General features: G+C 34.3%; 1 protein-coding gene across 3 annotated transcripts in view; it reads right to left on the bottom strand.

Moving 5' to 3' along the window:
• Positions 1 to 10,969, bottom strand: part of LOC100869964 (protein kinase C-binding protein NELL1) — a 77,531-nt gene that overhangs the window by 16,295 nt on the left and 50,267 nt on the right. For all 3 annotated transcript variants that reach the window (XM_086902942.1, XM_086902943.1, XM_086902944.1), the window contains 9 exons: positions 10,445 to 10,663; positions 5,146 to 5,296; positions 3,347 to 3,629; positions 2,996 to 3,151; positions 2,625 to 2,847; positions 2,216 to 2,407; positions 1,435 to 1,554; positions 491 to 751; positions 23 to 400 (listed from right to left, as the gene is read on the bottom strand). In XM_086902942.1, the coding sequence (XP_086759068.1) occupies positions 23 to 400; positions 491 to 751; positions 1,435 to 1,554; positions 2,216 to 2,407; positions 2,625 to 2,847; positions 2,996 to 3,151; positions 3,347 to 3,629; positions 5,146 to 5,296; positions 10,445 to 10,663 (1,983 nt within the window). The remainder of the gene's footprint in view (positions 1 to 22; positions 401 to 490; positions 752 to 1,434; positions 1,555 to 2,215; positions 2,408 to 2,624; positions 2,848 to 2,995; positions 3,152 to 3,346; positions 3,630 to 5,145; positions 5,297 to 10,444; positions 10,664 to 10,969) is intronic.

The raw sequence follows: 10,969 nt of genomic DNA, 5'->3' as shown, positions 1-10,969 counted from the left end.
ATATATATATATATATACTTACTCAGTCTACATTCCTCCATAGTACTATTTTCCTCTTGAGGCGGGCAAATACATTCATAACCACCCTCGGTATTGACACACTTAGCACTAGGATGACAGGTATGCCTCCTCTCGATCGTTTGGTCATTGCACTCGTCGATATCGAGACATTGTGTACCCTGAGTACTATCATGGAGGGCGCTTCTGTAACCCGGTTTACAACGACAATAATACCAACCGGGCATATTGAAACACGTTGATGATTGATGACACCGATGTAAATCACTCGCACACTCGTCCAAATCTAATTCACAACTATTGCCTATGTAGCCACGCCGACAGGAACATCTTCCTGGCGCCACGCATTCACCGCCATTTTGACAGGTTTGATTGCAAACGGCTAAAGAAGATGAACAAAAATTTTTTTAATTTAAAACAACAGGAAGACGGAACCAGAACATGAGAAAAACATTATAGAGAATAAACATACGTTTGCATGTGTAACCGTCGCCAGTGTAGCCATCTTCACAGATGCAATAGTAACTTCCTGCTGTGTTCACGCAGGTGGCGTGCTCGTCGCACGCATGATGACCAGTCGCACACTCGTCTAACTCGGCGCAGTTGAATTTGTCTACTCTGTGGTAACCCGGAAGACACTCGCACGTGTAAGAGCCATTCACGTTCACACATTTAGTGTTTGCGTTACAATGGTGCCCCTCGGAGCCACCTTGCTGTTTGCATTCATCTATGTCTGTGACGTTAACGTATTTAATCAATTATTTTCGATTAATTTCTTTTACTTAGACAGACCCTCAAATGATCCGAATAACCAATCAATTCTACACTATATAGATAAATGATATTTTATTTTAGGTCATTTGAAGGTCAAACTTATATACATTCTACTAAAATAAATAGAACGACGAGAATAATTTTTAAGGTGCAAAAATATAACTTTAGAAAAAAAATGCTTTTATTTCTATTACATAATTGCGAAAACCATCTTTGTTTTATAGCATAGTATTACGTGACTGATGATCTTTTTCATTCAAGTAATTTTTATTTCACGAATCTCAAACTTTAATTATCTATAAACAAAGCATCAATCGATTTGAATCTAAATATTACAGAAACATGAACACACACGTTACTAATTTTGATACGAAATCACGATCACGAAAAATTTATTTTTTTGACATGTTTGACTATCAATAAAATCACGGACGAACAAACATATGCTATATGATTATGCGTGTACTAACATCGATCTTCTATATATTTAACGATGAAGGGTCGGAACCGACGGAAATATCACGATCGCCATCTCAGTGGATTTAATTGAATTAAAGGCTATTAAATATCGACGCAAAGAAAAAAGAGAAGAAAAGACATACACAAAAAGAGAGACAGCAAAGTTAGAGAAGCATTAGATACCGTGACAGTTATGACCGTCCCCCTGGAAACCGATATCGCAATGGCAGGCGTACGTTGTCTGCAGATTCAGGCAGGACGCATTAGCATGACACTTGTGGCCCTTCGCACAGTAGTCCACCCCTGGTTAAATTGGGTTAGCCAGGAAAATGCAGAGATGGTTAGAAAATTCAATTATTAGCGTTGGAATCAAATGGTTAGAATCGTTTTTCTCGGTTTAGATATTGCTTGGCTGCCATGCCATTTAGGATATGAATATTGATAGCAGAAAAGAGGAAATTTCGCCTAGGGATTTTTTTAATGTGAGTACCATAAAATGGCATGCATCGTTCTTTTCATTTTTTAATTAAAAAAATTTTAGTAATAAATGACGATTGAATCGTAATATCGAATCCAACCCTTAGCAAAATTTTGCTTAATATATATAATTAAAAAAATATATATTTCAATTAAAATCTATGACAAATTGAATAGATTTATAGTATATTGATCTCTTAAGACATTTGCCTTGATAAATATTTTTTGCCATGGGCTGTATAATCGATTGATTAATCATTATAATACAGTTCAAGCACGATTCTATAAATGATTTTTTTCGAAATATTAAAATTAGTAATACTTGATGATTAAGCATTCAAACGTTATCGTCATACGTATGAACGATTGCGATTCACTCTCAATTGAATGTTCATGTATTCTTGCAAGCATCGAAGAAGATTAATCACGACGATGAGTATCATAAAATATTTAGTGATTTGAAATATACTTCTATAAATAACCATACCCGGACAGAACTTGCAGCATTCTTCGGCTACGCTGATCTGCTCGCTCGGTGGACAGGGCAATGGCGGACATCTTGTTTCAGTGTCGAATCTCTGGCAAGTGAAGCTGCCATCGAAACAGTCGCACTCTACGCACTGTTTCGGCGAAACTTTCTCACCGTGATCGTAAATTACTCCGTGCAAATAACATTGCTCTGGAGGCAATTATTGATCACATAACATTAATAATTAACATATAATATTTAGAAAAAAAAAATTTGTTCTCAAATTATTTTTAAAATTGATCAACTAGAATTGGACCAAGCTTTTTTTTTTTTTTTTTTTTTTTTTATCCATTGATTAAAACATTCGATTAATCACGCACAATTTAAGATTACAATTTTTAATTCAAAAAAATAACACGATACTTACTTAAACATATAGGACAACATTGTCCTTGAGGAATGACAGGATTCTTGCAGGTTACAGGCGCACAGGGTGTCGGTCTGCACTCAATCTCCCCATGAACGCAGGAACACTGTTGGCAACCCTTTTCCCAGGTCGCACCATCCTCGTGAACGGTGCCATTTGCCCTGCACGACTTTTGGCACTCGCACTCCTCCACTTTGCTTATCCTGCCCTCTGCAGCGGCTAGCTAAAAGGAAGGATGGGAATGAGAGGAAACCAAAGTTTTCTAATTACTTTTCAAAAGTATCATTTTTTTTTTTATATATAATAATTAAAAACTTAACCATACACAAATACAAAAGTAAAATTAAAACCTGGTGAAGGGATATACTCACCCTACGCGTGAGCTCGTTGAGATTATGCATCAGCTGTTCCACTGTGTTTTGTAATATAGAAAATTGACCGCAAGTGGGACAAGACGAATCAAGCTGGGGACATTGGGAAAGGTAGCCATGGGGGCCTGGTATCAGCTTCACATCCTGCAAAGCACCCTGTGGCGCGAAAATCGTACGAACTTGTCTCAGTTGATTAAAATTTCTCTTAAAAGATTATAATTGCGTTCCATTTTTCTTTTTTCCTTTTTCTTTTCTTTTTTTTTTTTTTTTTTTTTATAATCGAACATCAATACTTTGCTAAAAAAAAAAAAAAAAGAAAAATAGATAAAGATTAAGAAGAGGAGATGGTACCTTAAAGAGAAAGTGCCTGACATTTCTCTGGCCAACCCAGAGTTGTAATTGTGGCAAAGTGAAATTGGTGTCAGGTGGTCCAGGCCTAAGTAACCGCCTGTACAAAGGATGACAGTCGACGAGCAGCTCGACCTGCGAGCCGCTTACACTCAGGGCGACCCTGTGCCAAGCGCCATCGGCCAGACGAAAAGGGAACGCCTCCACGTGGACACTACCGTCCCGGCGTGATACATAATGCAGTCGAAGTTCGTCTTTACGGCCGCTGCTCTGCAGCTCCAAATATCTGAATAAATATTGAAAAAAATTTTATAAATAATAATCAATAATTTCACAAGTTTTCAAATTATTTAAAATTATTACATTCTCGTTTGATTGAATTCGAAATAAATTAAAATGTATTGTATTTCTGTTATTCGTTCGATTCTAGAAATATTTATTTATTTTGTATTTATTTTTACTACTTTATGTTTCCATTTTCCGTTGGAAATCAAGTTTTGATTATACAGAGACTGTAACTTAGTTGAACTTGAACAAGATTATAAGATTATATCCCTAGAAATTTACTAGAATCTGGTTAATGGCATGAAATTGTTTAGCAATCTAATGGAGCAAGTTCAATAAAGCAATGTGGTACACGAATCGCATCTGTAGATCGATTAAAACTATTTTACCTTGTTAATTGAAACGTATATTATACAGAATTAAATAGATTACGCGATTGAATCAGAAGGAAATTGATGGGGTGTATGCATGGCAATTTCCGTTTTACACTTACCATCCATCTACCACGTCCTTAATACATCGAGATTAAAAGCCTGACAATAATAAATGCAATCGATATTCCAATTCTAATAAATACATATCACCTTTATCTTCTACGTTCATCTCTAATATATTCTTTTCAAAAAAAAAAAAAAAAAAACGAATAAAATAAAATTAAATTACTATACTGTACTATACATTGATTAAAATATAGAAAAATTTAAATATTGAAATCAGATATATTAGTAATTTAATAAAACTATCTAAATCCTAATTTACATTTCATAGAAATATCAAATTAAATTTAATTCCTCTTGAATTCTGACTGAATGATTTATGGTTTCACGAAGCGTGTTAATTATTGTATAAATACGCGGACAGTAGATACATGCATCTAATTTATGTCAGCCAGATTAAAACGACTAGATTGCGCTACTCGTGTGCCAACAGAGGGTGCGACTACTTTGAGGTTAAGTGCTCTCCTTCGTTCCAACTCAACAATTGACACAGTAACTTCCTTAAGAACTGGCTTCCTACCTTTTTCAGTTCGTCAATTCTATTAAAGGTTGCTAACTCATTTTCGAATCGTAATTACAATCGATTGGGATTAAACCGTTATTTAACTAACATAATACTTTTCTCCTTTGTTGTTATGTTTTATAAAACATATAGTAAGTCCGTGAAGATAGATTTTCATACAAACATAAAGTGAGATTAGAATTGTTTGGATTGTAATGTAATTGTGATGAAATAATTCGTTTATTAATAATTTCGTTACATTACAAATACATGTGAAATATTATCTTTATCTTTAAACAAAAAAAATTTGTTCTTTTTCTGCCTTTAGATTAAGAACGAATTTACAACAAGAGAGTATCAATCGTAATAATATTTTGTTCTTTACAAAAATTATGATAAATCTTTTATCATAATAGGGGGATAAGGAGGAAAGACTGGAGAAAGAATTTGAAAATTTTCTCCCGTTTGAACTCTCTCTTTGAATTCTCGAATCGAACGAAATCACACGTGAACCCTACCTATTGTTCCCATGTGAAAAGGCGACGATTGTCCCGGAATTGGCCTCCTCTTGTCGTAGAGCGGCGGCTATAGTGAATTCCGGAACCCGCCGGAGTAGCGTGGCCGCTCGTTCGAAGCTCGCCTCGTTCAGTCGGAGCTCCCTCTCCTCGCCTGAAGTAGTAAAACTCCGTCATTTCTGCGCCCCACTCTACCATTCTACAATATCGTTACTAATAATACCAATGATTACGTTTCGTTAAGAGAAAAATGTATAACAATAACGAAGATCTTTGCAATTTAATTTGCAGTCACGCTCATCAAATTTAATTTAATGATCGTATCTCTTATTCAAAATTACTTATGAATTTAAGAACAAAGTATTAAGAATTTAAAATAAGGTTAAGATGACCTTAGTTTGATATTAAACAATTTTTTTTTTTATTACAATATTTATAGCCTACTTGATTTACTTTCGTTCGTAAAATATTTTTTTATCAGATTATTCGAAGAGTTTGAAAAATTGAGATAATTACGCGTGTATATTTCTCTTTCTGATTTTTTTAAGTTACAAAAAAAAGGACAGATTTTTATCGAATCAAAAGTGAAGATTCTTAGATTTTGAAGATTAATTAAAGATACGTTATTTTTATAATAAATTACTAATTTTTCGAAAGCACCTTCGCATTTTAATGGTACAGACGATAATCTCTCCTTTCATGTTACATAGTTTGCGGAATAATTCACTTATCGCTCGTTTCTCTCCATTTTATTACAACTATCTTGAACGTCTTCTATTAATGATTTATCAGAAATTAGTAGAATAGTTTGGACACTAATGGTTCAAAGCTTTCCTTCTCAAAGTTTCGCAGCAATAGACAAAATGAAGCTCTAAGTTCGATAGAAGCAATCAATCATAGAAACTCGAAGAATTAATACATAAGTTTAGGAACAAACTTATTCAATTTATGGATAGAAGATTTAGTTCAAGTTAGGAATTTGGAGTATTCAATTACTCGAATTTCTATATGCTTTTATACATTTTGAGAACGATAATATTAATTGTTGGAATTTAATAGTTTAAGAACGATTTATATTACTACTTTAAAATTAAATCCAATCCAGAAGTGAATTGAAATTATCTACACGTCTATAGAAATACATTGAAAAAATAATTCGAATTCTGAAAACTTCTGAAAACTGAAGTTGAGCCGAAGATTTCACAGATCTCTGTATCTAGGTCAAACAAAATTTTTGGTAGGGTTGCATCGATTTGTCCAATTTACGGTTCCTACTCGTACAGGTTACGTAATCCTGTCGGCATGGAAATTCGATTGGTCGCATTTGCTGGCTCCGTAGCGTCCCGAAAACTTCGAACAAAATTTCGTGTTCTTATTTCAAAACATTGCCTTTTTTTTATAAATTTCATCAAGCATTTCGTTACACGAAATATACACATCGCGTATTATTTTAAATTATTCATTTTTATACTACACGATATCTCTTTCTATATTTTTAATTTATTCCTTGCGCGAGATCAATATTTTTCTATATCTAAACAAAATAACATGCAAGTTTATAATTACTTTCATAACAATCGTTTCGATTATCTCTCATTTTAGGTTAATTGAACACTAGTGTCATCTAGCCACATGGCCACGTAACATGACACTCCTTGCACTCTGTCAGTGAAGGCACATGCGATGAAATTTCGGTAAAATGCTAGCCATAATGCTAGCCGTAAAGATGATCCTCCTTCGATCAAGTACATTAGTCGTCTCGCTAGGCGAGCCGTGTAATCGTACAGGGCCCACGACCAATTGTGCACCGCCCTCACGAGCTGTGCGTTGTCACGCGTGAAAGTGGCACGCATGCGCCAGGTTTCTTGCAGGGGCCTCAAATTTCACAGGCTTAATAAAAGGTAACAAGACACCGCTACTACCGTGCTCTCCCAACAACCATCCAGGGCTGGTATACGATGTTTAATTATCCGTATCTACATTTTTCTTAACAAGCAGAACGCGCCAAGTAAACAGATCTCTTTCGTAAACGTGCATTCTACGTCAATACACGTATCGATCACTCATCCCCCCGTTGATATTGCTTTTTAAACCGACACTGTTGAAAATAGGCTGCAATAAGTTTTAACAAGTTGACTCAGCACAATAATTTCTCGAATTCCATTTCATGAAATTTGCTTGTGAAATTGAAATTTCGTATCGAAGTTTGATTCGAGGGAAGAAAAGATGATCGAAAGGAGGATCTTGAACGCAGGCAGTCGGCGTTAATTTAACATCTGGGAAGATGGTCCGGCAAGAAAGTTATTCGTTTCGAAAATAAACAGCGTATAGATTAGATCGGGCGTTCCCCCACAGAGGGGAGAGACATAGGGTGGAGCAATTTTAGGAGAAGAGGCCTGGTTCCCCCCCAACGGACTACAAAAGGGGGATCGCAAAATCTTATTTTCCATGTTCAGAGAAAACTCAGACACGTGTCGGCGTATACGCTCGTATCTTTTGTTCGCCGATTACAATGCTCTGCTCTCCCAATTCGAACTGAATGAAACCGACCGTGTTTCTTCCTCTTCCTCGATCGATCGTCCAAAAGAGATAAACGCGTGGCGGGGAAAATAAGAGACGATAAATGAACAAATATCGTCTATTGGCATTAATGAAAAAATAATAAAGCATCGATGATATCAGTGCACTGTTTTTCCAGATGACATATTTTCTGTTTGCAATATCATCTTATATACTCGAATTATCGACAAGTATGATTCACTTTAAAAGTATTTCCCAATTTTAACCAAAGACCTAAAAGTATCTTAGCATCAAGAAATGTCTCATCTATCTCCAGAATAATAAAACCATTGTATACGTAAAGTTTTACAATCATAGTCTAACTTAAATAACCTCCCCTCCAAAAGAAAAAAAACCAATTGCAAGCCTAATGTAGTACTTTTGGAACAACAGCGATCACAGTTTGCCAAGAACTCACACTCCCGTGTAGAAAATTTCGGTCGAATAACAACGATTTCAGCTCGTAAAGAAACAGAGAGAGCAGAAACGAAACGAAAATAAGGTATTGCAATGAGGGAAATCAGGGGGACGAGGAAAATGGTGGATCCCTTTTAGCTCAACGTTTCGAACCGCAGAGAATATTGTTACTTCCACGAAACCATTGGCAGAGGGTGCAGTTCCGACTGGTAATTGAAATTTCTTTCGGGGAAACCCCTGCTGACGCCCTTGGGCCAACCACCCCCGCTTTTGGCGAACGTTGCACTGTCGCGTCGCCCACGCTTTTAACCACGTCTATGTGCAAGTTTCTTTGGGGTCGAGAATTCGTGAAAAAAAAAAGGAATACATCATTCGTTTGCTATATATAGATGTTGTATAATGATTTTATTCGATTTTATAAAAATATCGAGAACGATTTTCTTTGAAAAATTCATTCAAACTGATGAAAAGATGATACAAAATAATGGAAATATACGATTAAGATTTTCTCTCTTGTTCTTATTTGGAAAAAGTTCATTATTTTAAGAGAGAGATCGTTTTATCTACAAAAAGAGTTAATTTTAAGATTTAATATTTTAATATGTTATATTTTTGGAATCGTATACGATGTATTCTACGTTTTGCTATTAAAAAAGGAGAAAATTTTACTTTTTTCGCTCGTTTATTCACTCATCAAACTAAAAGAATAATTTTTATTATAAGATATTATACAGCGATTTCGTGCACGTATCTTATAAATTAAGAAAATTGTTGATCGATATTATAATGAAGAAAATGAAAATGCCGCGAAAATACCGGGTCAATTCGCTCGAAATTCGAAAGGACAATCGATACTCGTAGACCACGAGGGAATTCCCTTCAGAGGTTTGCCAATGGAGACAACGCAGCTATGAAACTGACCTTTCATAATATCGATTAATCAGTTGTTATGTAACGGTTCAACTGATCAATTGTTTTTTTTTTTTTTTTTCGGTTCATCACTCTTTTGCACTGATCTACTACAAATAATTAAAATGATTTTCTCCGAAAACCATTGAAGAAAACAATTTTTTATTGGTGAATAAAAGTTTAAAGAGAAGGATAAAGTTTATGAATTCTTATTGAATAAATCCATTCGATCAAACACTGTGCTTATTTCGAATTTATAGCATTTTTAGTATTTCTAATTATGTTTGAAGGTATTTTATAAATCTTCGTTGATTAATATATGTAATTTGTAAAAGTTCTACATTAAATTATCCATCGATATATAATATAATAAATAATATTATTGATGAAATAAGCTTTAATTTTAAATATATAGATATAAATTGGAATAAAATTGATTTATTAAATCTTAACATCTAAATTTTAATAATAATCTTCATAAGGAAGGATTATTTAATTAAACGTGAAATGTTAACGATCTTATATTCCTGATAATTAATCATCACTTTTTTTATTCGACATCATTTTTGTCGCATTGCAATTCCAATCTTTTCAAAATATGATTCCAAGTTTGACTAGAAAATGAAGAATGAATGCGAATATAAAGGAAAATTTATTTAGACATCTAATTACGAATGCAAAAAATAGAGGAAGTAACACGAAAGAGGAATAATCGATTTTATAGCCGGCGATCCAGTCTCAAAACGCCAGAGGATGATAGCTGCCAGTTCGAAACGATCCTCTGATATGCAAACAGGAATATATCCAGGTTAAGAGAACCCCTTGCAGAAACAGGTTTCGGTTCCTACGCTATTCGTGAAATTTACTGCGCCTCGTACAATCTGCACGCCATACCCCAACGTAAATAGCATGAAATGATTTACGTCTTTTTTCACCCTCGTTTTGAATTATTCTTTCGAGCATTGTTGATACGAGCTGTCGAATTTTTTTGATTTAAATTTAGGTTTTCAGAGATTGAGATGAATAATTAAAAATAATTTTTAAGATTAGAATATTCTTGAACGTATAAATGATGAATTTGATGATTTTAAAAATCTGCTTATTATGATATTTTATTAAGAAATTAATCTGAAAATTATATTTTGAAAACTTAGAGAAAAATAAAAAGTTTATTAGCTATCAAGAGTTAAATTAAATTTGATTGTCCATTATCAAATGAAAATGTTTTTCTTCTAAAAAAGATATATCAAGATATTTTGTTAAAGAAAATACATTAGATCGACTTTATTAAAAAATTAATAAGAAATCATGGTTAATTTATAAAATAGGTGGCTTGTTTAGACAATTTTTAAGTAATACCAATTCAAGTGAGTTTTTTGAAAATGGTAAAACAATTGGTATAAAGCATGACACTTACCCTGAAGATAATAGGCTGGTTTTAATCTAACCAGTCCTGGCACCTGTGTAACACCCAGTCGTGTTGTGTTGTGCAGCTGTAACGCTGCCAACAAATCTATACCTCCACCAGGATCGCTTCCTGTCCTGGATCTCGTGCCCAGGACACTAGCGCTCTCCTCTGTGACGCCAACAGTAGCCACCGCCGTCTCTTCCTCTTTCTTGTTTGTCGTGCCAGACACTGTAAAATCGAAACGCGTTGCTCGTTAAACATTTTCCAACACTCCATAAAGCACAGCCATAACGCGGAATTGATTTACAAACCAATGCATCTACACACAGAATGTTAATATATCTTTGGGATGATTCTAGAATTTAAATTCCACTTCCTTTCTTAAAATTCGTTTAGATTTCGAAGAGAAGAGTTTTTCATCAATATCTAAGAATCGTGGTAACAGTTAGAAAGGAAATTCTAACTGGTGAATACTATGAAAACTATGAAAAGGAAATATCATGAACAATATGAAGAATTATTGAAGAGAATATT

Source organism: Apis florea, unplaced genomic scaffold, assembly GCF_048593485.1.
Source record: "Apis florea isolate Af1SG1 unplaced genomic scaffold, ASM4859348v1 contig_2274_pilon, whole genome shotgun sequence".
Lineage (NCBI taxonomy): Eukaryota > Metazoa > Arthropoda > Insecta > Hymenoptera > Apidae > Apis > Apis florea.
The sequence above is the reverse complement of the archived record's forward strand: the minus strand, read 5'-3'. Positions and strand labels throughout refer to the sequence as shown.